Below are 27,710 nucleotides of genomic sequence, written 5' to 3'. Positions count from 1 at the left end.
AAAGTTTCAGGAAGGCTATAGTTACCAGTCTGAAAGAGTGAGGTCTGCAGAGGCAGCAGCAAAATGACCAGCGTTTCGTGGAAAAGAACCCACATGCAAGTCGGGGTGTGAGGTATGATGTTGAGAACACAACACTGCTGTGGAGCAGAGTGCTGCATTTATAGGGGAAAATACACCCTGGGGCAGTCTGACATGTTTGCACCCCAAACAATAACTTGATTAGTTTTCTGGAGGTGAACAGTGATTTAGGGAGAAGCTTGATGAGATTACCTGAGGTGGACTATAGATGCTAATAGTGTTTGATGACCCTCTGAGTACTAGTCAGAAAAATCTACCAGGTTTTGTGAATAGTGTTAAGTGCTACTTAATTAGGATAAATGGGTGAAGGAAGGGAGGCTGGGTGTGGATGAGGTTAATCCAAGGTGAGTTATCTTAGGAGACCCATTGTCCTAAAATATACATGTCTTTAGGGTGGGGAGGAAGTTGTCATCTAGCCAGCTGCTCTTTCTCACGCTTCTAAACTATATGTCCAAACTTGTTCCTGCCTAACATTCATTTTGTGTCATTTTAGGCCAGGCAGTGCATTGCAGCTTATGATATATATGGGTGTTTATGGATTTTCTTGCTATAAACTGCACCTCAGCTAGAGGAGGGGAATAACAAATGTTGGGAACGATTGTCTGGGTTTCTTTTATAATAAAAGAGCAAAGAGGAGAATGCCATCTGTAGCTTGGAAGCTTGGAAATACATCTACATAGGTTGTACAAGAAACATTATATGGGCCTGTCCTAACTTACAGGAATTTCACATACACTGTCACCTAGGATAGCACTACAGGGAAGTGGCTCCTACACAGTTCAATCTCTGTATGTTGTGTAGGCATGCTGTGCTTTTAGCTAGCATTTTTTGAACGCAGTAAAATTGCAAGGAGCATTGAATAGAAATGACAGATGAATCAGATGCTATTAATTTGGCTTATACATTGCCTCAGTGCTTATGTGAGAAATAATTAATAGAGTGATATGCACACAGTGTGTTTGAGTTTCATAACTGCTTCCATAAAAATCCCACTGTATTTTTCATTTAAGGACATGGGGAAATTCTGCTTAACTTATGAAGCATCTATGACCCGCCTCTTCAGAGAAGGTAGAACAGAAACTGTTCGCTCATGTACTGTTGAGGCCTGCAAGTTTGTGCAAGCTATGGATGACCCAGCAGAAAGTGTGAGTTTATTATAGTCTTATGTTCATTTATATGTAACTCTTTATAGTTTCATTCAGCTGCTCAAGAAACTAATGTAAACTCTTCCGTGTTGAACTTAGCAGTAACTGTATTAATGGTAAGACAAATACTGTAATAAGCTGTTGGAAGACCTTTCAGTTGGTTTTCCTTATAAGAGATACAAGTATCTAAAAGCAGGTTCAGACAATGTTGAGCCATTATGAGAAACTGCACAACTTTACAAGAAGAATTTTATTTGAGGCCCTACCCATATCACCTCCACTTGCTTAAAATAAGTATACTGTTCCTCCTGTCCTACTGATGTTTCTTCTCCCCGTCCAGCCACCTGGGGGATGACCCCTAGCCCACTGCCTGCAACACATGCTCTCTACCCAGTGCTGTAACCTGTGTGCCACGAAGTGAATCCTTTTTCTGCAGCAGATGGCATATGATTTAGCTCCCCCCCTTTGGTGGTCAGTGGAGAGCTATGACTGAAGCTTGATTATTGCTTCCCCCAAAAAAGCATCCTCCTGAACTGCTTAATGGAGCCCATGTGCTTGATGGCAGGGCATCAATTCCGCAGAATGATTTGCATCCCAGTGGGCCCCGTCCCCTACCTGACAATCCCTGGCCCTTATGGTAGGGCTGATCAAGTGTAGTGAAGTGTATCCTCTGCTCATGCTTATCATGACTCTGGCTGAAGGCCCCTAAAGAGGCAGGACACTGGCCTCTATATAGTGGTAGTGGAGGCAGACCTAAGCTTCCTATCACCAGATCCATAAAGGCTAGTTGCTCCGTGACCAGCACTCAGTTGCAATTCATTGAGGGAGTTGTGGCAAAGGTCACCACCCCACAACCACACACTTGCATCCTGCTCTCCTCTCCACTGTCTTCCACTGAAAATGCTGCAAAAATGTGAGGGAGACTTCTTTGCATAAAAAGAGCATTTGCTGCGTCAAACTCCCCCTCTCTGAAGAAACTCATTTTTCAATTAGCCGCTTCCCCACCTTGTGTGCTGCAAAGCCGTAGGCAGAGAAATTGGCATGAAAAAAGAAGTCCCCTTCCCTCTCCCCCCCCCCCCCCCCCATTCTAGCTTCAGAGGAAAAGCTGAAACACAGAGATGTCTTTCTTTGGAAGTTTTTTGAAAGAGAGAGATGTCTGTAAAAACTAAATGCACAAGTGGTGTTTGACAACACTGGTGTGAAAATCCAATGATGCAAACAACACTAACTGATTCACCAAGAGAGAGAAGAGAGGAAAGGTTCAGACATCCCAAACAGCTTGAGATCTCAACAGAGAATTCAGACATCTGGAAATGTGGGGTAAAACCAGCTACATTGATAAGGACCAGATTTTCTCTGATATCAAGAAACTTGCAGTCAGAGTGGGGTAAGGATGGGAGGGGGGGAACAACTGTGGAATGGGATACTGTGCTCTTTGAATGTGCAGTTTTAATCTGCAGGGTAACGGCATCAGATCAAACAGCTCATCTGATCACAGCTGCAGTGTGGTTATAGCAGTAGTATACTGCAGGTCAGGAAAGCTCTATGGAGGGTGCTCTTGGCTTGCATGTCTTAATAGAACATTTAGAGTTGGAGCTTCTATGACTTCTTTTTGTTATTGGTTATCATCTTTGTGTGTATGTTTGTTACTGGCAATTATTGTAATACTATTTTAAAATGGAAATCTTGAATGTTTTTCTTAGACTGAAAAAAAGTGTGCACTGTTCAAGGCTGCTGCTGCTACCCACCAGCATTTGTACCGTCTTGCCATGACTGGTGCTGGCATTGATCGTCACCTCTTCTGTCTTTATGTGGTGTCTAAATACCTTGCTGTTGAATCTCCTTTCCTTAAGGAAGTAAGTAATTAAATAACATGTACTGATCAAGTAAATACGTTAGAATTATGTGTGTTGTCAAAGAAGCAAAATGTCCAGAAATCTTGCATAATGAAATAAAACTTTTTCTGAGGGAAAACAGAAATTTGGGAGAAAAATTAAATTTAAGCAATTACATATTGTTAAAAGCACTGTATTATGTAGAAAGAAGAGGAGGAAGAGAAAGAAGACTGCAGATTTATACCCGCTCTGAATCAGAGACGCAGGCTTACAATCTCCTAAATCATCTTCCCCCACAACAGACACCCTGTGAGGTGGGTGGGGCTGAGAGGGCTCTCATAGCAGCTGCCCTTTCAAGGACAACTCCTGCGATAGCTACGGCTTATCCAAGGCCATTCCAGCAGCTGCAAGTGGAGGAGTGCTTGATGACCCTCTGAATATCAGTCAGAAAATATATGAAACAGGTTTTTTTTTAATTAAATTTAAAGGTAGTTGAGAGAGTGGGAGCCAAGCAGCTTCAGGTTTTCTTGGATGATGTCACCATCCTGGATCCGTTCCAATCCGGCTTCCACCCTGGCCACGGGACAGGGACCATGTTGGTCACCTCACAGAGACACCTGAATTGGGGCAGGTCAGCACTGCTGTTGCTTCTGGATCTAACAGCAGCATTCTACATGGTTGATCACAGTCTCTTGACATAGGAATACATCCTCTTGACATAAGAACACTGCCTTGCAATGGTTTTCCTCCTTCCTTCATGGTCAGAGACAGAGGGTGGCAGTAGGGGAGGGGATCTCCCTGCAGCACTCACTAGAATGCTGCACAGAGCGGTCCTCTTGCCAATGTTGTTTAACATCTATATGTATCCCCCTCGCCCAGTTGGTCCAAGGGTTTGGGCTGGGTTCTCACCAGTATGCTGATGACACCCAGCTTTATCTGTTGATGGACAGCCAGCCAGACAGTGCCTCAGAAATTCTGCACAGGGCTTTGGGAGCCATGGCTGGATAGTTAAAACAGAATCAGCTGAGGTTAAATCCATTGAAAGCAGAGGTCCTGTATCTGAGCTTGGGAGGAGGGGGGATTGGGAATCAGGCTCCCAACACTTGGTGTGGTGCTTTTGTTGCCAGCACCGAGGGTGAAGAGCCTGGGGTTGGTCCTGGGTGCCTCACGTTCCACAGAGGCCCAAATCAGCCTCTTACCACCTCCAGCTGGTCAGGCAGCTGGTCCCTTATCTCTCCTCCTAGGACATGGCTACAGTTATCCATGCAATGATCACTTCCAGACTGAATTACTGTAACACAGTTTATGTGAGGTTGCCCGTGAGCCTGATCCAGAAACTGCAGCTAGTGCAAAATGCAGCAACGTGACATCTATGCAGATGTGCATTCAGCAGGTACTATGCCAATTGCGCTGGCTGCCTATCTAGTACCGGATCTGGTTCAAGGTTATGGTATTGACCTTCAAAGCCTTGTTTGACCTGGTACCAACATATCTCCAGGACCACCTCTTCCCCTATGTGCTCCAAAGATCTCTGCACTCTGCTGAACAACATCTGCTGGTAGTCCCTGGCCCAAAAAATGTCCACTTAGCCTCAACCAGGACTAGGGTTTTTCCTGCCCTGGCCCCAGCCTGGTGAAACTTGCTCCCACCCAAGATAAGGGCCCTGCAGGATAGAGTGCAATTCCACAGGGCCTGCAAGATGGAGTTTTTCTACCAGACCTTTAGTGAGACGGCAGAAATTTTGAAGACCTTTGCCCAGATGAATTGTCCTGAAGAACCGTCTTGGCATCTGATGAGTTGGGCTTTGCTATTGGTTTGTTACGCCCTGCCCAGTAGAAGGCATTGGAGAGTGCCAGATGGTTATGTGCTGTTTGTTTTAAATTTTAATTTGTTATTAATTGTATTGTTCTTTTTGCTGTGACCCATCCTGAGCCCACTTGGGAGGGTGGGATATAAACCCCAATATAAAGAAATAAATACAATAATTTTCAAACAACTACAAATCTATCAGGTTCAGAGGGCAAGCAGCAAACATAGTACTTGTAAGGTACATAAGTCCATTTTTAAAAAAATTTGTCAGTTGGAAAAATGATTTAAAGCAGAAACTGTTAACCCTGAAGTAAACAGAAGGAAGCTTTTTATTATCTTTGAATCTAAATGTTCTTTCAAGGCTAAGAAGCACTTAAATAATTCCACATGTCCAAGCAGCCTTCTTTGCTCCATGACAAACCATGGTCATGAGTTCATTCCTCAAGCCATCCCACCCAGCTTGCAGTTAAGTATAGACAAATTTAATTGTTCTGAACCCACATTTACCCCCTATCTAGATGGCTAATTACCTTTACTTAACTTTTCTCCAGTTTGGGTTGAACTCCAAGCTAGGCACGATGGAGGAGCTTCTCTTTGCTCAGGTCCCCTGTTCTTCACTCAGTGGCAGTCTCTGGAGCACAATACACTAAGAAAAATTTTATTCAGTAATATTGATGGCTTCTTTAACTTACTGATTTTTATGCCAAAATGAACAACTGTGGTATTTCTATCTTATCCTACCTTTTTCTGTTCGTTTTTTATATATATACAAATAAACAAACATAGAAACACACACACACACAAATTTCAATTGCAGAGATCCTTCTTTTCTTCCTCTGCTGCTGGTGCTAAAGATACAAATCACCATGTTCTCCAACCTTTTTGAGCTGCAGGCAACTTTGGAATTTTTGAGCCAAGGTGTGTGGCACCACTACAGTAGCTGCCACAGGAGGCAGAGTCAAGCACACATACACACAAAAGAGAGATGGGAGTGGGAAATATAACATACAGAGTGGAAGATGACCAGTGGGGGGAAGAGAGGATAAAACAGAGATAAAATGTTCAAGGCCAGACAGTGGAGTGTCTCTCTCTCTCTCTCTCTCTCTCTCTCTCTCTCTCTCTCTCTCTCTCTCTCTCTCTCTCACACACACACACACACACACACACACACAAGGATGATAACCAAGGGTGGGGGATAAAACACACACACTGAAGACTTCCAAGGGAGGAAAGGGGAGGATAAACACAAAGATGAAGACCACCAGGGAGGAGATAAAATATAAAACCAAAGATGAAGACCACCAGGGAGGAGATAAAAACTCACAAGCATCCCCAAGGGTGGTAAAGGGAGCATTAAATCACAATGTCTTCCTGTCTCTGGCATCTCTTTCTGTCCCTAGTAGCTATCTGAGCACAATATGAGCAAGTCCAGCTTTCTTCAAAAGCAGAGCAAGGGGTAAATTGGACAAGAGCTTGATTTTTACTTGTAGTTACCAAACTATCAGCTGCATGTTTACAATAAAAAAGGCCAACGCCATGCTGGGAATTATTAGGAAGGAAACTGAAAACAAATCAGCCAGTATCATAATGCCCCTGTATAAATCGATGGTGCGGTCTCATTTGGAATACTGTGTGCAGTTCTGGTCGCCGCACCTCAAAAAGGATATTATAGCATTGGAGAAAGTTCAGAAAAGGGCAACTAGAATGATTAAAGGGCTGGAACACCTTCCCTATGAAGAAAGGTTGAAACGCTTAGGGCTCTTTAGCTTGGAGAAACGTCGACTGCGGGGTGACATGATAGAGGTTTACAAGATAATGCATGGGATGGAGAAAGTAGAGAAAGAAGTACTTTTCTCCCTTTCTCACAATACGAGAACTCATGGGCATTTGATGAAATTGCTGAGCAGACAGGTTAAAACGGATAAAAGGAAGTACTTCTTCACCCAAAGGGTGATTAACATGTGGAATTCACTGCCACAGGAGGTGGTGGCGGCCACAAGCATGGCCACCTTCAAGAGGGGGTTAGATAAAAATATGGAGCAGAGGTCCATCAGTGGCTATTAGCCACAGTATGTATGTGTGTGTGTGTGTGTGTGTGTGTGTGTGTGTGTGTGTGTAAATATATATATATATATATATATATATATATATATATATGGCCGCTGTGTGACACAGAATGTTGGACTGGATGGGCCATTGGCCTGATCTAACATGGCTTCTCTTATGTTCTTATGTTCATCTCTATAACTCTCCTTGTTTTCCGAGATGCCATGTGTTGTGTCTTGCATTTCGGTCCCTGAATTTACAACACAGCGCGACTACGTGCGTTGAGGCGACCAGCAGGAAGCCGCAGGTCACCTGACTGTAAGGGACGAATGCAATCCGCCTATGACGATCTGTGGCAGGAAGTTTAACTCGTCAGGATTGGACCCGACCAGAAAGAGGGTTGTTCTGGGGAATGTATATAATTGGGGACCTGGCCTTGCCATGTTGTCTTTGTGATGTACTCGTCAATAAAGCATGTTGCATTCTAAAAGTCTCCGAACCCAGTACATTACACCATGTATTCCTATATTTGCTCCACATCATTGGCCAGTAAGGCCTGTGTATTAGGAGAGTGGGGGAACTAGGCACACAAGTATGAAAGAATATAAACTCTTCTGGATGTTATCAAGTGGGAAACTAGATCAGCAGCTGCTATTTTCTGTGAGAGATGTTTAATTTAGGGTCCATTTTAGCCCTGACTGGCAGGTTTCTTGCCCTGCAGCTGATCTGTTCACATTAAAATTTAGCTGTAGTGAATGGTACTGCTCTTATGAAAATCTAAGCACCTTGGTTTCTAGAGTATTTACATGACTCACACTCCACCAGTCTTCTTTGCTTCCCTAGTTATTTGGTCCTGTGGAATTAATATTTGTTAGAATGGAAATCTTCTGGGTTCAAAGCAGCAGTTTTACCACATGTTGCAACTAGGTTGCAAATGCGATACTCTGTGTTCATGTTTTCATTTACTTTGTTTGTTAGGTTTTGTCAGAGCCCTGGAGACTTTCAACAAGTCAGACACCGCAGCAGCATATTGACTTGAACAAGAATCCTGAAATGGAGTCCAGTGGTGGTGGCTTTGGACCAGTAAGTTGAATGGCTGAAGGCACTTGGCTTTGAGAGAGGCTGGTACTACTGTATCGAACAACTGTGCCAATATATCTGTCTGGTATAGTATTAAAACAACCAGGGGTCATTTTGTAGAAAAATAGGTGGTGGAGCTCATCCAGGGATTGTTATGCAGCTGCACATACTATTCAATGGACAAGGAGGTGGAACTCTCAGAAGGAGGAGAAGGAACTCTCAAAGATTCAGGAGCTGCGCTCCTGTGAGCTCCCACTGAATCCGAGGCCTGAAAACAACCAATGTAACCTTGAGTTTCGTAACTGGCTTAGCACCAAATGTATTCTGATCATATTGTGCTTATAAACAGCCATGCTGGTGTAAGCTTTAAGCATTCATTTCAGAGTAGTAGTAGTTACGCAAATGAGCTGTGAGTTAGGAACACCACAATGCAAATCACACTTCATGGCAGAATGGCAGTTTGAAGGTGGATCTACCAGATCCTAGTCCAGCATTCTAAACACTATACCTTATGGCTCTAAATGTTTGTGGAATAAGATTTATTCATGTTGTTTGATTTTTATCCCACACTCCCTGCAAGCGGGCTCAGGGTGGGCTACAAGTCAAAGACAGCGCAATATAAATTTAGATAATTAAAACCATATTTCAGTTAAAACCCAAAGCAACTACAGTCAAGGTGGATTTTTCTTGACAGCGAGCGATGCTCGGTTTGGGCTGCGGCCCCGTAGCCAGAAATTTTGGGGTGGAGGGCCCAGAGGATAAAATTTTGGGTGTGGGGGGCGTGGGGCGTGGCTGCTTCTTCCAGCAGTCAACCGCCAGGCCCCAGCTCTCGCGTGCCCATGTTCTGTCGCTCTCCCCCCTGCTCTCTCTTTCGCTGTTGCTGCTTCTTCTCGCTCTCCTGCTCTCTCTGTCGCTTTCGCTGCCTCTCGCTCTCCCACTCTCTCTCCATTTAAATTTGGAGAGAGAGGAGCTGGTGGTGGAAACTCTGCCCCCCCCATTCTACACTGCCATGAAAGCTAAGCTGGAGAGGAGGTGGGTGGGGAAGAGGGGGAGGAGGCAGCAAAGGCCAGCGTGTGCTCCTCCTGGGCTCCCCAACAGGCACCCACAGGCTCTGGGATGCGCAGGGGTGTGGCAGGCAGGCAGGCAGGTGGGTGGGCGGGCCAGGGAAGAGTGGAAGTAAACGCAAGAGAGGGACACAGCACCTGCGGCCTCGGGCTAAGAGAGGGACACAGCACCTGCTGCCAGGATATTCATGACGAGTACCAATAGGGAAAGCTCCTTCATGATAGCAGCCCTCCTTGAGAATGAGCAAGAGGAGAAGTAGCTGAAAGCAAGGGGTGTAAAACTGCCTGCCTGCACACTCCCTTGGCAGGCGGTGCTGCTATGCAGCAGCAGCCCCACACTCATCTTACTCCGCCTGCCCGAATTGCTTGACTTAGCAGCCACCACTACTGGCCTTTCAAACCAGCTCACCTCCACCACGTCCCCCAAAAGGGAGGGGGAGAGGAAGCGCTGAGGCTACTCTGTTCTTCTCTTCTTCTGGCTGTCAGTTGTGGACGCTCCTAGCAGTGCCTAACAGCAGGCGCCATACCCCTTCCACTCTCCCCCAGCCCACCCACCTGCCTGCTTGAGCCAGCTGATTGGGGTTTTTTGTGCTACTCTCTTGTGTGTGGGGGGAGAAATAGCCTGGGAATGGAGGGGCCCTACAGAGGGGTTTACATGGAACGACTGCCCCCCCCCCATAGCTATGGGCCTGTTGGGCTGGTTCCATTTGGCCAGCATTTTAGCAGGGAAGGCCAAGATGGATTTGGATGTCCACTGCCTCATCTGAAGGCCTGGTGGAACAACTCCATCTTGCAGGCCCTGCAGAATTGTAACAGATCCCACAGGGTCCTGATCTCAAGAGGGAGCTTGTTCCTCTAGGCTGGGACCAGGGCAGAAAAACCCCTGGGCCTAATCAAGGCTAGCCAGACATCCTTGGGGATGGGGACAACCAGAAGATGTTGATCAACTGATCACAACACTCTGAGGAACATATGGAGAGAGCTGGCCCTGAAGATATGCAGCTCCCTGGACACATAGGGCCTTGAAGGTTAACACCAAGACCTTGAACTGGATCTGGTACTCTATTGGCAGCCAGTGCAGTTGGCACAGAACTGTCTGAATGTAAGTCCACACAGATGTCGCTGTCAACATGCATGCCACCACATTTTGCACTAGCAGCAGTTTCCAGGTCAGATTCAAGGGCAGCCCCGTGTAGAGCGAGTTACGACAATCCAGTCTGGAAGTGGCCATTGCATGGATCACTGTAGCTAAGTCCTGGGAAGTGAGCTAGGGGACCAGTTGCTTGACCAGACACAGGTGGTAAAAGGTCAAGCAAGGAATTGATCTGACTTCAGCTTTCCATCTCCCCCCTCCCCACAGCCTCTATCTAGGAAAAGTACAGTCTTTCTTCACAGTGGGGACCAAAGGAGGAGGGAAGCAACCTCAGCAGGGTATAATGACACAGAGTCCACCCTGCAAAGCAGCCGTTTTCTCCAGGGGACCTGATCTCTGCCATCTGGAGAGCAGCTATAATTCTGAGTGATCTCCAGCCCTCACCTGGAGATTGGCAAAAGTGGTTCCCCAGGAGGAAATGGCTGATTTGGAGGGAGGAGTCTATGGCATTGTACCTGTCTGAGGTCCCACCCTTCCTTAAACTCCACCCTTTATTTATTTATTTAATTTGTATTCCGCCCTCCCTGCCAAAGACATGCTCAGGGCAGCCCACAGATTAGGGGTCAAGCAATCAGATTGACATGACAAGAAGATAAAATAGCAATACAAACATAAAAACATAAGAGCAATGACTAAAAACATCAATAGGTGCTAATACAATAATTTCAGACAGCGGTTAAAATTCTAATGATGGTAAAAATAGTTAGTTGGTCGGTATTAGGTGTTCTAAGAAGGACCCAGGGTCTCCATAGTGTGGTGAGATAGATCCATAAGTAATATTTACGGGCCTGTTCTGTTGCTATAGGTGTTACCTTTATGAGAATGCATGGTGGAAGAGTGCCGTTTTGCAGGCCCTGCAGAACTGTGGAAGTTCTTGCGGGGTCCTGACTTCCTCTGGCAACTCATTCCACCAGCTAGGGTCTGCAATGGAAAAGGCCCTGGCTCTAGTTGATTTAAGCCTAACTTCTCTGATAATGGCAACTGACTTCTCTGATAATGGCAACAGGTTTTGAGACCTGGACCGACGTGCTCGCTTGGGCATATACAGGGAAAGACAGTCCCTAAGGTATGCAGACCCTGGCCATATAGGGTTTTAAAGGTAATAACCAGCACCTTGAAGCGAATCTGGTACATTATTGGTAGCCAGTGCAGCGTTCTGCACTAGCTGGGGTCACCAGATTTGGGACAAGGGCAGCCCCATGTAGAGGGCATTACAGTAATCCAGTCTCGAGGCGACCATAGCCTGGATCACAGTTGCCAAGTCATTGTGTTCAAGAAAGGAGACCAACTGCCTTATCATCTGCAGATGGTAGAAAGCTGACTTGGCAGTGGCAGCTACTTGGGCCTCTATTGTTAGAAAGGAATCCAAGAGCACCCCTAAGCTTTTAACTCTGGGCGCCAGCATAAGCTGCACTTAATCAAAGGTCGGTGAACAGACCTCCGGTGACTTAGATACAGGACCTTCATCTTCATCGGCTTTACTTCCAGTCTACTCAGCCTGAGCCACCCCTCTCCAGGCTCCACCCCTTAAATCTTCAGGAATTTTTCAACCTGGAATTGGCAACTGCTAAGTCACACTAGCTGTCTAGTGGGCCTGCTGCTGAACAGGAGCAAGCAGCCAGGCATAGTTAAGTCATGCCAGTCAGGTGGCGTCCAGTCACTCGGACCTGGAGATCTCCTGATATCACAACTGAACTCCAGACGACAGATCTCCCTTCCCATCCTAGAGAAAATAACTGCTTAGGAGGGTGGAGTCTCTCCCTCTCTCTCGTGTATGTGTGGGTTTTGGTGGTGCTTTCCAACGTTCCAAGCCTGAAATGGGCAGGGGACAGAGGAGTGACCCAATAGGAGCACAGAGGTGTGGAGTGACAGGTGATGGGCCAATGGTTTATGGAGTGCAGGCATAAACCAATAGGAAAACTCCCATTTGGCCAATACCATTATGCTTTTATTATATAAAGGATTGGGCTGGGCAAGAGCTGGCAGACACAGTGGAAGCAACGTAGAAAGTTTTCTTAGCGGTCTTTACTGCCATCCCATAGGCTTTCATAAATGACCTATAAGATGTTCTTGAGGCTTTGTTACAAGCATACTACCATTATATACTTGTATATTTACGTGGTTCGACTTATTTTCTGGATATTGTAATGGTTTTCTCTGGTTTTCATTTGAAACTATTAATACTGCTGACAATGTCATACTGAACTTTATCAAACTGGCTTTGGTTTCAAGTGAACGGAGGCTTTCAATGGCATCAGAGCTGAAGCATTCTAAATGTGTTTTCAACAGGTTGCTGATGATGGTTATGGTGTATCATATATTATTGTGGGGGAGAATCTCATCAATTTCCATGTATCCAGCAAGTTTTCTTGCCCAGAAACAGTAAGTGTATTTATAAAATTCTGTGTCCACCAGTCCTAGCACCATATCTTAATTGCTGAGATCACTTTTTCTGTTTAGTGTAAATTTGTGCTTAGGACATATTTTACAATACATTTGTTTCAAAAAGCTGACTCTGCAGGACTGTATACAAAATAGCCTTTATGTTTTGAAAAAATGTCTGGTATGTGTGGATACCGTAGGCTTCTCTTCCTCAAAGTATGCACACTATCTTGATCAGTGATCCCTGGTCCACATGGGCACCATAGCACTAATTGATATGTATCCTGGTACCCACTTTCTGCTTCTTCAAAGCAAAGAACCTCACCTAGCTTTTCTCCTTCTTATTTGAACTTTATTATTTCAGAAGACCCTAGATCAGGTGTGTCAAAAGCCCAGCCTGCCCAGGGCTTTAATACAGCCTGCTGGGCTCGATATGCCTTGGCTTTCCCCAGTGCGGCTGGCTCCACCTCCCCCTTCCCTCCTCCGTGCTTTGCCTTGCTATAGTGGGTGGGGTTTTTTCTATTTTTTTGCTGGGCTTCTCCTGCCTTGACTCTCCCAGGCGCAACTTGCTCCATCTCCCCCTTGCTTCTCCATTCTTTGTCTTGCTACAGTGTGTGTGTGTGAGAGCCCCAGGAGACCGAGGCCTGCTTGGGCTGGCTGGATCTCTAGCCAGCCCAAGTAGGCCTTGCTCGCCCAGGGCTCTCCTTTCTTGCATTGGGTTGCATTTGGCTTGGGGGGGCATATGTTAATTAGTTATGCTAATTATTCTGATTGGATCTTTTTGCAGTCCAAGGGATTCTCAAGATTCTTCTCCAGCAACACATTTCAAAAGCATCTATTCTTTTGCACTCGGCCTTCCTTATGGTCCAACTCTCACAGCTATACATTACTACTGGGAATACCATCACTTTGACTATATGGACTTTTGTTGACAGGGTGATGTCTCTGCTTTTTATTAGACTGCCCAGGTTCGCCATAGCTGTCCTCCCAAGGAGCAAAAGTCTTTTAATGTCATAGCTACAGTCACCATCTGCAGTGATCTTGGATCCCAGGAATGTGAAGTCTGTCACTACTTCCATGTCTTCCCCTTCTATTTGCCAAGGAGTGATGGGGCTGGACGCCATATCTTAGTTTTTTTGTTTTTCCATTTTATAATTTTTATTGTTTTAAACTACAAAAGAAAGAAGCATTGCAGAGAATACATAAAAAGAGGGCAAAGGGGGGGGGGGAAGGGCATTAACAGAATGAGGAAAACAGAAACAGAAACCAATACAAATATATCAATTATAATTCTACCTCCTAATAAAATATTCAAATCATTCTACCTACAAGTATAAAAATCTCCGCAAATTTTACCTTCCTTTCTTCCATTACCAGGAAAGAAAAAACATAAAAACTTCTTTTAATAAACTAGTAATAGCAATATAAATCTAAACATTTCTTCTTTAAATACAAATGGGTAAACAAGTTAAAAAAAATTTCAAATCTCTCTCAGCGCCAAATTTTATCTAATTTACCTTAAGCCTATTATAAACACAAATTAGATTATTGGTTTAACAAGATTCTTATTAGAGCAAGCACATAGGAATCATTTCTTTATCTTAGTAAATTTCATAAGATACAACTAAATAATTTGTCTATCTCAGTCTATAACATTTCTCCAAATAACATATTAAAAACAAATCTACCAAGTTACCAAACCTACTAGATTACACAGCAATTATGCTATCTGCCTTTTCAAACCTTAATCCAACTCTTACACCATTATAAGCAATTTCACTAAGTAGGCATACTGTAAATACATTTACTATATAGAGAAATATGTTATCTGCACTCATTAACATTAATCCCAAATGACTATATATTTAATTACAATTTTACCAACTCTCTACTTCTTTAAAATCAAACATATGTTCATTATTAATGGTTACATGTTGGTTTATCCACAAGGAAAAAAAGAACCCAAATTCCAGAATCCTTCTTTCCAAAGGTTAAAAACTTTTAAATTCCTTTAATTTCTGCACCCATATTACATCTGAGGCAGCCCATTTAATCACAGTTGCCTTTTAAAATCATATACCACTTCTTAGTCAGAGTTCCATGTCCAGCCATTCACAAAACGAAAAGAAAAAATCCAAAATCCTTTTTCCGAAAAGCTTTCCATATCTTGATTTGTTGATTGAAGTGCAACTTTTCTCAACATGGCCTGCCCCCTCAACCACAGGAGGAAGAATTCAACACCATTTTCCCCTCTCAGCCTAATTCCACTGGGTCTTGATTGCCAGCCTGGTTTTAATCTTAGTGTTTTTGATGTTGAGTTTCAAGCCTATTTTTGTGCTATCCTCTTTCAACCTCAACAAGAGGTTCTTTAGGTCCTCTTCACTTTCTGCCATTAGAGTGTTATCATCTGCATATCTGAGACTGTTGATGTTTTTCCCAGCAATCTTAATTCTGGTTTATGCTTCATCCAGGCCAGCATTCTGCATGATGTACTCTACATATAAATTAAATAAGCAGGGTGACTATACATCCTTGTCGAACTCCTTTTCCTATTCTAAACCAATTAGATGTTCCATATCCCGTTCTGACCATTGCTTCTTGACCCTTGTACAGGTTTCTCAGGAGACATGTGAGGTGGTCTGGTACTCCCATCTCTTAAAGAACTTGCCACAGTTTGTTATGATCCACACAATCAAAGACTTTAGCGTAGTCAATGAAGCAGAAATAGACATCTTTCTGGTACTTCCATGCTTTCTCCATAATCCAGCGAATGTTGGCAATTTGATCTCTAGTTCCTCTACCTCTCTGAAACCCAGCTTGAACTTCTGGTAGTGCCCGATCTACATACTGCTGAAGCCTAGCTTGTAGGATCTTTAACATGACCTTGCTGGCATGTGAAATGAGTGCAATGGTGTGATTGAACATTCCTTGGCATTATCCTTCTTTGGTATTGAGCTATAAACTGATCTTTTCCAATCCTGTGGCCACTGTTGCGTTTTCCAAATCTGCTGACATGTGTGCATCACTTTAAAAGTATTGTCTTTTAGGACTTTGAATAGCTCAACTGGGATACCGTAATCTCCGCTCGCTTTGTTGTTAGTAATGCTTTCTAAGACCCATTTGACTTCACACTCCAGGATGTCTGTATTCCTCTATGTATGACCAAAGGATTATTAAATCATCATTGAGATGGTTTGAGGTGCTAGAACTAAAATTTCCAATAATGGACATAATTGTGGCAGGTGATTTTAATGCTAGATTTGGGACTGCCCTTGCTAAGTGATTAGGTCTCCATCCAAGTAATTCCTTGCTTGATAGCCTGTTTAATGATTGTCTTTCTAAGGACACTCAAATTAATGAAACATTTGTCTTGCCCAACTCTGCCTTAGATTTAATCTGTCTGTTTTGAATGATGTTCCACTCCATGATTTCCCAGGTGAATACACCTTTGCCTCAAGTTGAGGATGCAATGTGATTGACTGTTTTCTAATTTTGCCAGCCCTTTGGGAACAACTGAGAGCATCTTCAATAAGGGATCTTGTTGACAGTGACCATTTCCCCCTCTCTCTCCTCCCCCGGGAGAATTGTTGGTTCAAGAGTTGAATCCCTGAACCAGACTTCTAGAATGCCCAGATTTTTTTTTTTTACTAATAGGATAGCACAAAAAGCAGCTGACGTGCTTAATGACGAAATCTTAGTTAATTTTTTTTTTAATTTCTAAGAATGTGAATCAATTACCTGAGTTGCTCCATGAATACGACAATATTGTAATGCAACTATCCAACCTCTTAAGGCTACAATCAGAGCAACAACAGCGAACAAAGTGAGAGAAGGTGGTTTGACAGTGAATGCTGCAAAATGAAGTCCCATGTCCATGTGATATATCATCAATACAGGAGATCTGGAGTAGATAGATCTCCGGTGGAATACTTTCAATTAAAAACCCAACTTCACCAACTTTATAGAATTAAGCAAAGGGCTTTTATACAAAAACTAGCAGTAAAGACCATTGTAGGAAGAAATACAGTGGACCCTAGAAAAATATTGGAAGAGGTGATGAATGTGTAGGTGGCAGGAAGGAAGGAAGATAGACAAACAGAATGAAAGAGAATGAATGAGAGAAAGAACAGTGAGAAAAACGGGGAGAAAGGAATGAATGAAATAAAAAGAAAGACAGATATACAGAGAAAGAAGAGAAGGGAGAGGTAAAAAAACGGGGGGGAAGGAGTAAGAGAAAGAAAAATAAGGAAGATAGATAAAATGAAAGAAAAAGATAGAAGAAGAATGAGAGGAAGGAAAGGAGAGTTATGGAAAAGTTGGGGGGGGGGAAAGGAGTGAAAGAAAGGAAAATAAAAGGAAGGATGAAGGGGAGACAGAAAAATGACAGGAAGACAGACAGGCAGTAAGGAAGCCATTAGAAGTCTCCCTTTCACCCCCTCCCACTAGCAGGTGGGGAGGAGCGAAAGGGAGCCTTCCAATGGCTCCCCACCTCTTAAAGCAAGCAGCTGATAGGTAGACCCGCTGGTGGCTATAAGAGGCAGGAAGCCATTGCAAACCTTCCTTTCACTCCCCCCCATGGTTGCAGGCAGCAAGAAAGCGAAAGGGAGTCCATTGTATCTTATAGGCTCATAGGTCAGAATGGACACCATTCTATGCTATCAGCCACAGGACAGAATGCAGTCCATTCCATCCTGTGGACCCATAGGATACAATTTAATTTATCAGATTTATATCCCGCCCTCCCCTAATGGGCTCAGGGCAACTAACAACAGTTAAAAAACATTAACAATTAACAACATAGCATATTAAAAAATAAAATATATAATAAAACATTTCCATACATATTAACAATCATCAATCCATTCATTAAAAGACGAAGATGGCAAGTTTCTAATTTCCATTATATTAGTTCAGTGAGATGTAGTCCATTCTGTCCAATGGGCTCATATTATAGAATGGACTCCAATCTGTCCAATTGGCCCATAGGACAGAATGGAGTCTATTCTGTCCTATGGTATGATAGGATAGAATGGAGTCCATTGTGTCCTATGCATCCATGGGACTGAATAGAGTCTATTCTATCATATGAGCTCACTGTAGCCCAATTTGAATAGAAAGAGCGAATAGTATTTGCAGGAGGAAAGGGAGCTTGATACACTGTATAGTGTCAGTCTGTTTATCTGCTGCTGTTGAACTGGCCCCTCCGTGCTGTGAGTGAACATTCCTTTTGTGTCAGTTGAAGAGAAGTAACTGCTACTTACTGTTTGTCTCATGAACATGTCTCTCACAGTTTACTGTTTGCTTTGCAGCAGCATTGTTTGTGGGGGGTGGGGAGAGCCAATCCTGCATAGCCAATCCTGCATAGCCAACATCCAAACAATGAAAATCCTCAGATTTGCCACCACGGTAGGGCTTTTATTATCTAAAGCAGGGGTGTCAAACATGCAATCCGAGGGCTGGATCAGGCCCCCCGGGGGGGGTCCTATCAGGCCTGCAAGCAACTGGCTGTCATCTGCTTCCTTCTCCCTCTATCTTGCTTCCTTCTGCATCACAGCTTGCTTTGCCAGGCTTGCTGAATCACACAGGAGCTATGGAGCAAAGCCTCTATTTTCTCCATTGGTAAGGCTTCTCCCTTGGGTAGGGGGAGCTTGATTTGTCAGGCTTTCTCAGTTGCACATATGAAAACCAGAAAGGTTCACGGTTGTAAATTATTGGCAACGTATTCAAACTATTAAAGTGTACAATTCAAAAAGTCTTTAAAATACATTTAGCACAAAGCTGATAACATCAATTTACACAAGTGAATTCCTATGACATCAAATTGACTCGACAAAAACCCGGCAAACTGGGAAAACTTGAATCATCAGTCCAAAATATATCAAATTCCACCACAATCATTTCCACACTTTATGAGGCAATCATAATGCCATTTTTCAGAGATTGTCAGTGGTGCAAGAGCTAAACCCCAATTTCATGAGTTGATCACGGGGCTGTACGCTGGAGCCGGCCGTTTCACACTTAATGGCTTCGTCAGATGTTCAAAATGGGGTCTTGCAGTATTTCATATCTAAACATAAACAGAATTACAAACCATACAATTTTGGGCTTAAATACAAATAGTGGATTCTTAAAAAATACTTAGTAAGACTTACATTCATTAATCAATACATTCAACATTCCATGTTAAGATTGCTGGCTCCTCCCAGGAAGTCCAGAAAGAACGCCCAGGAGTCTCACACTCTAAAAGATCTTAATTGTGAGACTCCTGGGCGTTCTTTCTGGACTTCCTGGGAGGAGCCAGCAATCTTGACTCGAAATGTTGAATGTATTAATGAATGTAAGTCTTACTAAGTATTTTTAAAGAATTCACTATATGTATTTAAGCCCAAAATTGTATGGTTTGTATTGTTGTTTATGTTTAGATACGAAATACTGCAAGACCCCGTTTTGAACATCTGACGAAGCCATTCAGTGTGAAACGGCCAGCTCCAGCATGCGGCCCCGTGATCAGCTCATGGAATTGGGATTTAGCTCTTGCACCACTGACAGTCTCTGAAAAATGGCATTATGATTGCCTCATAAAGTGTGGAAACGATTTGGTGGAATTTGACTACCACTACACTAAAATGGAGAGAGATGTTATTAGGATTCTGTTTCTCCCATTTTGCTTCTCCTAATTTGTTATGCCTATAAAGGTTGTGATGATGATGGGATGGAGGTCTTATAATCCCATTTTCTATACCCAAATGAAGCACCATCTTGCTGTAGATCCTCCTATGTAATCTAAGTGACAGTGTGAGTTACCAGCAAAAATAATAAGTGCATTGCAAAAAATAAATAGATCTTTTTAGCTGTGAGACTTTTAATTGTGGCTTATTTTAGGAATGTTATATTAAAGCAACATTTTGATAAATTACCTTTCCTGGGTAGAACTTGGAACAAATGGTTATTAAAACAAAATGCAGAAAGTATATCTCATGTGACCTGGATGACCCAGGCTAGCCCAGTGTCATTAAGAGCTTGGAAGTTAAGCAGGACCGGTCTTAGTACTAGAATGTGGGAGACCAAGGAAGTCCAGGGTTGCTGCGCAGAGGCAGGCAATGACAAACCACATCTGAACATCTCTTGATCTCCAAAACCCCATGAGGTGTCTATAAGTTAGCTGAGATTTTCACTACCACCAGAAAATATATTTGATACTTTAACAATTCTGCACTTCCCTTTAATGCAGTAATCTGTATTGCTCCACCATCTGAATTTGTATTAACAAAAGAAGATAATTCACTTAGACTCTATAAGTATAAATTTTTGTTGTATTTGAATAATGTGAATTACTGGCTTTATGATTTTGGGTAAAAATCTCATTTGAAAGAAAAGAATAATTAGTATTGTCTGCTTTCTAAAGAGCTAGCCTTCCAAAGATTATTTATATTGCTAAGGTAAAATGTGTTCTAGATTTTGAAATCTGTATTAACCATCTTAACAAATCAGAAGGAATCAAATCAAAGGGTTTGCATTTCTTTATTGGTTTTTTGCTTGTTTGGTTTTTTTTAAATGAGAGGTTTATGCAGTGATAAATCTGGATTTCTAATTCTTTCTCTTTTTTTGTTTAGGATTCTCATCGCTTTGGAAGCAACATCAAGCAGGCTTTGTGTGATATCAGAAATTTATATCAACTTGGTAAAAACTCTACTAAGTGACTCCCAACCAGTGCAACTATTCACCCTATGTTGGGTGTGAGAACTCTTCTGATCAGTGAATGAAAGAAAACAAGACATGCTAAGTAGCATTTGGATACAATTCATTCAGAGATATATCCTAAGCATTTAATCTTGAGAGAGATGCCAGGGTTCATGACTGCAATTGTTCAGAAGAGTTTTCTTTTCCACAACAGATGACTTGACATTCTTTGTATTTAGTAAGACTGCAGTAATGTGGCAACGGTGAAGGCATGTATTCTAGGCCTGTCTTAATTTAATGCAAACTTGATCATTTCCTACAAAAATATGTTTATTTGTATTCTGTAAAGGAAGGGATGAATGAAATACAAGTATATCAAACCTCACAGAAACAACAAAACACTGTCTTGAAATGTACCAGTAGCAGACATATATTTGCTCTTTTATCAGTGTGATAACTTGGGGCATTCACCTTAAATAAAGGCATTTCATTAAGCTTAATTTAAAAAAAAAATAGAAATCTTCATGTAGTGAGCTAAGTGGAGAAATGCTTTATTGCTTGGAACCAGTTTATGCCACCACAGATAAGCACTACCTGAAACAGTGGCAGTTAATGCTACTTTTATAATATTGTTCCTGACCACATACATTTCCACATATTCATTTTAGTTTGTAAATGGACCTGCATGTGTGTGTTTCAGCATGTAAAAAGAGGTGCTAAATACAGAATACACAGTGGTTATTTTTTTGTAGGTGAGGGTTCTCTCTATAATCTGTTAAGATTTGCTGAATTCACAGTTTACCTAATTGGAGTAAAAGTGAACAGATTTTCATATAGCACTGTACATATGAAAGTACCCACAAAAATGGAAATCTCTTCCAGGTCAATGAGATTTACTGTTACTTGTGACATTTCCCTGGGCTTTAGGAACTGTAGCCATCCGATTAAAAACCTGCTGGACAATCCCCACCATATAAGACAAAGCCTGACTGAAATACTGTAACTTACCCACTCTCGTGCCTTAAGCAGTTCCCTTCTTAAGTGCAACCATGGTATATGGAGAAGGTCCTGGTGTAATAAATATTGCACTATGATCATCCAGGTATGGACCAATCTTAACTCAAAGATGCTGAAGAAGAGAGAGCATGAGAAATCATGAGAGATTTCTAGAAAATACGTGCAGTGGAACTTAAAAATTAAAGCAGTGTGAGTGGCACAAAGTTAACCAAAACACTTGAAGATATAAGCATTATGAAAAGCTTTTCTAAAAAGTCTTTTAGGCAGTATTTGCATAAAACAAACCAAGGATTTATCACAGCAGTTGCAGCTATCTTAATACAATGTCTGTGAGAACATGCAGTGGCTATGAAAACATGCAACATCATTTGAGGCTTTAATTTTTTTAAATTCTGATGCTCTCTAGAGAGCTTTTAAAAACTACAATTAATGGAGAGGGTGGGAGAGAAATATCTCTTTCATATTCCCCATTACTGAACTGAATAACTTCTGTTTTTGTATGGTATTTAGCTAACATGCTTTAAACACCTTGGCTTAGGATCTTAGAGAATAATCCGATACACTGTTTTGTAGTGGAATGCAATACTCCTACAGCAGTGGTGGAACATGTTTTGTCTGATCAGGTACATTAAAAAAGAACAGTATGGGAAAGAATTTATAACACCCAGAATGCAGCATGGTGTCCATTAAAAGTACTACAAGGAGCAATGTCTATAGTCTCTTCATATTGACCACTGACCAACCTCTGTTAACTTTAAAGTAATCTTGTAGGACTTCTTAAAAGAGCATACCTAGGTTTGACTCTCAGGTTTTAGATGTTTCATGCATAATCATAGTTAACTAGTGCATTATCAATGCAATTCTGCATTTTTTGCTGGAATGTAAATGTGTAATTGGCTAAGGACAACCAGGTTCTTATTGCAAGTATTTGAAGGACTGTCATATTTTGGTTTTTTTCATTTGACACAAATAATTTCTAAATAGGCCGCAATTTGTATGGTCTTAGAATGTCAATTGCATGTAAATAATGTTACTTTTGCTGTAAATCTAAAATGCACAGTAAACATATGCTATCCATAAATTACGTAATACTTAAATGTGTGTGATATTACCTTAAACACTACAGTAACATTGTTTTTTCACTGCTTTTGTACTAATTCCAAAGGGACTTGGTTTTGAAAGAATTGTCAAGGAATATACTCAGTAATAGGCACTTCGCTTCTGAAATGTGTTGAAGTGTTTGTTTTTGAGAGCAAGCTTGACAAAAGTAAAAGTGGACAATGTGCATGGATAGAAATGAAGAAAGGACTGGAAGGTAGCAAATGTCACCCCCATCTTTAAAAAGGGTTCCAGAGGAGATCCGGGAAATTACAGGCTAGTCAGTCTGACTTCAATACCAGGAAAGTTGGTAGAAACCATTATCAAGGACAGAATGAGTAGGCACATTGATGAACACGGGTTATTGAGGAAGACTCAACATGGGTTCTGTAAGGGAAGATCTTGCCTCACTAACCTGTTACATTTCTTTGAGGGGATGAACAAACATGTGGACAAAGGAGACCCAGTAGATGTTGTTTACCTTGACTTCCAGAAATCTTTTGATAAAGTTCCTCATCAAAGGCTCCTTAGAAAGCTCGAGAGTCATGGAGTAAAAGGACAGGCACTCTTGTGGATTAAAAACGGGCTAATTAATAGGAAGCAGAGAGTGAGTATAAATGGGCAGTCTTCGCAGTGGAGGACGGTAAGCAGTGGGGTGCCTCAGGGCACAGTACTGGGTGAAGTGGCCAGGTTTGCAGATGACACTAAATTATTCAGGGTGGTGAGAACAAGAGAGGATTGTGAGGCACTCCAAAGGGATCTGTTGAGGCTGGGTGAGTGGGCGTCAACGTGGCAGATGAGGTTTAATGTGGCCAAGTGCAAAGAAATGCACATTGGGGCCAATAATCCCAGCTACAAATACAAGTTGATGGGGGGTGAACTGGCAGAGACTGACCAAGAGAGAGATCTTGGGGTCGTGGTAGATAACTCACTGAAAATGTCATGTGTGATTGCAGTAAAAAAGGCCAACGCCGGGCTGGGAATTATTAGGAAGGGAATTGATAACAAATCAGTCAGTAACATAATGCCCCTGTATAAATCGATGGTGCGGTCTCATTTGGAATACTGTGTGCAATTCTGGTCACCGCACCTCAAAAAGGATATTATAGCATTGGAAAAAGTCCAGAAAAGGGCACCTAGAATGATTAAAGGGTTGGAACACTTTCCCTATGAAGAAAGGTTAAAACTCTTGGGGCTCTTTAGCTTGGAGAAACGTCGACTGCGGGGTGACATGATAGAGGTTTACAAGGTAATGCATGGGATGGAGAAAGTAGAGAAGTCCTTTTCTCCCTTTCTTACAATACAAGAACTCGTGGGCATTCGATGAAATTGCTGAGCAGTCAGGTTAAAACAGATAAAAGGAAGTACTTCTTCACCCAAAGGGTGATTAACATGTGGAATTCACTGCCACAGGAGGTGGTGGAGGCTACAAGCATAGCCAGCTTCAAGAGAGGTTTAGATAAAAATATGGAGCAGAGGTCCATCAGTGGCTATTAGCCACAGTGTGTATATGTATGTGTGTGTGTTTATATATATATAATTTTTTTGGCCACTGTGTGACACAGAGTGTTGGACTGGATGAGCCATTGGCCTGATCCAACATGGCTTCTCTTATGTTCTTAAGTAATTGGCTAAATACTCTTCTTGTAATACATAGGCACCTTTAAATCTTTGTAATTCAAATATAACTGTTATACTGATTAGAAGGCTTCAAGATGGCGACCTAGGCAGGAGCTCAGGTGCTAGAGCTCCTGATAATAGGGTCCTTTTCTTATATTTTCACCACTTCCTGAGAGAACCAGACAGACTGATATCAATCCCTGGTAGGGGGTGAGTCAACGGACTACCTGGGAGAGTCGGGGTGCCAAGGGAACGCCTCTAACGCCGGCTTGAAACGCTGAGTCTGAAACGCTGAAACGCCGAGTCTAGCCGGGGTGAGATCTGCTCCGGCTCCAGCCCGACCGTAACCATAGTCGAGGCAGCGTGCGGTGTTTGATAGACCAACTGCGGCGGCGGTCCGGGCGTTGGACTGGAGGTGGAATTGGCACTGACGCCGAGGCTGACGCTGTGCCCGGCGGCCGCGAGGCACGCCCCAACGCCGAACGCCCCAACGCCGAACGCCCCAACATCGAACGCCGAACAACTGAGTTGGACTGGGGGGCGGTGCCTGCCAGCTGGAAGTTGCGGCGGCGGCGGAGTGGACTACGGCCCGACCGACCGACCGGGACAGCGATACGAACGCCCGGGCCGAGCGTGGAATTGACGCCGCGGTCCGGCAGTCGACGGAGGCCGGAGCCGCTGGTTTGCGTTGGAAGAGGGCTGAGACTGGAGCCGAGGGTGGAATCAGCGACGCGGTCAACTGATGCAGGTGAACTGGGTGGTCTGCGACGGGATGTATAGGCTGAATGGGGCCAACTACGAACTGGTCGCCCCTATAGACAAAGCGGGAGGGGACCCCATTGCGTGGCGAGGGGAGTACGTGGGGGGTTTTTACTCACTGCAGACCCACCAGCCTATGCAGGAAACATCGGGTAGTCCCCTTACCACAAGATCTGGTATTCAGAGCCTACGACCAACAAAACCACCCAGGACATCTATAGAACATCTAAAGAACATCTATATAACAACTTTGCTGCTAAAGTTTTAGACTGGAACTCTGGCGTTGCATTGCACTTTAACCCACATTGGCCTGCCATTGCACTTTAACCTACATTGACTGCTAAACATCTTTGCAGCAATACCCACAGTACTCTGTTGCTACCTCACTATCTTTATGAGAGGATTTTGCACTGCACTTTACAACTGCACCTCGTAACCTACTGATAAATTGGATTGTTATTAATTGACACATTAGAGTAATTTATTGTATATTTGGATTGAATTGTATGAATTTCTTAGCTGGACTGAATTGTATGAATTTCTTAGCTGGACTGAATTGTATGAATTTTTAGCTGGTTAATTTAAAATAGTGGGAGGGATTAAATTAATTTGCTACAGGAGTCAATTTACCAAATATATATAAGAAACTGAGGGAGGGAAGATTCTCAAATTCGTGGGTCAATTAGATTATCAGGACCTAGTGGGTCGAGCTAGTGGAATATCCTTGATTCCAATCTGATAGTGGTGAACTTAGCAGTTGCCACCAGCGAGAGATGGCAGGCTCAGGGATCCCAGTGCTCCTGGGGAGGGGGAGATACAGCGGTGGGAGCAGATATTATAAGGGAAGAGGACAGAGACAAGACAGTGCTCGGTCCTCTTCCAGTCTGCGTCCCATCCCAAGGGAGACAGGTAGCAGGGCCAGACGGAATAACCCACCTCCGTCATTGGTGTTGTGCAACGCCAGGTCCATTAATAATAAGACCTCAATTCTTCGAGAATTTCTTCTCGAACAAAATATGGACCTGGCTTGCGTGACTGAAACCTGGACCCGGGAGGGTGAGACAGTGGCCCTCGCGCAAACAACTCCTCCAGGTTACTCAGTCCTACATCAATCACGGACTAGTGGGCGGGGGGGAGGGGTGGCATTGTTTGTACGGGAGGCTTACTCCTTCAGGGCACTCCCGGCCCCAAAGATTGAAGGTATTGAGTGTGCCGGCCTGGCGTGGGAGGCTGGAGAGGGGTTGGCGGTCTGGCTGGTGTACCGTACGCCTAACGCACCAGCCAGCGCCTTACCATCCCTACTGGAGGCGGCGACGGGCTGGGCGTTGGAGCACCCAAGGCTGATAATCCTGGGTGACTTCAACGTCCATGCTGATGACCCGTCCTCCAGTCAGGCGATGGACCTAGTGTCTTCCATGGCGACACTGGGACTCTCTCAACTTGTTGTAACCCCCACTCACCAGGCTGGTCACATGTTAGACCTGATCTTTGCGGCCGGGGTTGTTGTGAGCGATATAACCGCCAAGGCGGTGCCATGGTCGGATCACTTTGCCCTCAAGGCCCGTGTAGACTTGCCTCCCCAAACCTGTTTAGGCGAGGAGCCTATTATGGCTCGCCCGCGGAGCCAGATGGACCCGGAACGGTTCCAAATGGCTCTGCGGGATCCCTGGCCCTCTGGCACCTCTCTCGATGGCCTGGTTGAGTCCTGGAATAATCGGCTCTCCAGAGCCATCGAGGAGATTGCACCTCGGCGTCCTCTGCGGCCTCGGACTAAGCCGGCTCCGTGGTATACCCCGGAACTGCGCCGGCTGAAGCAAGGCCTTAGACGGCTAGAGAGGCAATGGCGGCGTACCCGCGACGAAGCGACTAGAACATCTTATAGGAAGTTTATGAAGACCTATGAGATGGCAATCAAGGCCACAAAGAAAACATACTTTGCGACCAAGATTGCATCTGCAAATTCGCGCCCAGCTCAATTGTTTAGAATAATTCGGAACCTTACTTCACTGCCACAGGGCAACCCAAAAGCTAAGGAATTGGAGATAGGCTGCGAGGCTTTTGCGAAGTTTTTTGCAGATAAGGTCCAATCGCTCCGCCACGACTGCCCCGCCAATTTAGACGCAGTAAGTGAACTTGAGGCCCAATGCGTGTCTTCGGATGTAACCTTGGACTGCTTCGACCCGCTCAGCTTGGAGGAAGTTGACAGAATTCTTGGCACTGCACGATCCACAACTTGTGATCTGGACCCATGTCCCTCCTGGTTAATTAAGGCCTGCCAGGAGGAATTGAAATGTCCTATACGGGACATTATAAATCGATCTCTTTCGGAGGGTGTTTTCCCAACATCTCTGAAAGAGGCAGTGGTCCGCCCTCTCTTGAAAAAAGCTACATCAGACCCGGCCGTATTGGCACATTATCGGCCGGTCTCAAATTTGCCCTTTTTGGGCAAAATTATAGAGAGGGCTGTGGCGTTGCAGTTACAGGATTTTCTGGAAGACGCTTCCACCTTGGACCCATGCCAGTCCGGCTTTCGCCCGGGCCATGGGACGGAAACAGTCTTGGTCGCCCTCATAGATGACCTCCGGCGGCAACTGGATCGGGGCGGCTCGGCGGTATTGCTGCTGCTCGACCTGTCGGCGGCGTTCGACATGGTCGACCACCGGCTGCTGACCCGCCGCCTCGCCGACGCAGGAATTCGGGGGCTAGCCTTACAATGGCTCTCCTCCTTCCTTGAAAATCGGGGACAAAGGGTGGCAATTGGGGGGAAGCTGTCTCAGAGACACCCGCTTCATTGTGGGGTGCCTCAGGGGGCAGTTCTCTCCCCGACATTGTTTAACATCTTTATGCGCCCCCTTGCCCAGCTTGCCCGGAGGTATGGGCTTGGTTGTCATCAGTACGCTGATGATACCCAGCTCTATCTATTGATGGAAGGCCGGACTGGTGA

The 27,710-nt window shown here is 43.9% G+C and overlaps 1 protein-coding gene across 2 annotated transcripts in view; it reads left to right on the top strand.

Annotated features, from left to right (window-relative positions):
• Positions 1 to 22,373, top strand: part of CPT1A (carnitine palmitoyltransferase 1A) — a 59,332-nt gene extending 36,959 nt beyond the window's left edge. For both annotated transcript variants that reach the window (XM_060263112.1, XM_060263113.1), the window contains exons 14-18: positions 1,089 to 1,223; positions 2,927 to 3,079; positions 7,892 to 7,996; positions 12,500 to 12,592; positions 20,206 to 22,373. In XM_060263112.1, coding sequence (XP_060119095.1) covers positions 1,089 to 1,223; positions 2,927 to 3,079; positions 7,892 to 7,996; positions 12,500 to 12,592; positions 20,206 to 20,292 — 573 coding nt within the window. In that variant the 3' untranslated portion in view covers positions 20,293 to 22,373. The remainder of the gene's footprint in view (positions 1 to 1,088; positions 1,224 to 2,926; positions 3,080 to 7,891; positions 7,997 to 12,499; positions 12,593 to 20,205) is intronic.
• The last annotated feature ends 5,337 nt before the right edge of the window (positions 22,374 to 27,710 follow it).

The sequence above is a fragment of the Heteronotia binoei genome, chromosome 21 (genome assembly GCF_032191835.1).
Source record: "Heteronotia binoei isolate CCM8104 ecotype False Entrance Well chromosome 21, APGP_CSIRO_Hbin_v1, whole genome shotgun sequence".
NCBI lineage: Eukaryota > Metazoa > Chordata > Lepidosauria > Squamata > Gekkonidae > Heteronotia > Heteronotia binoei.
Note: the sequence above shows the minus strand (reverse complement) of the source record. Positions and strands in the feature narration are given on the sequence as shown.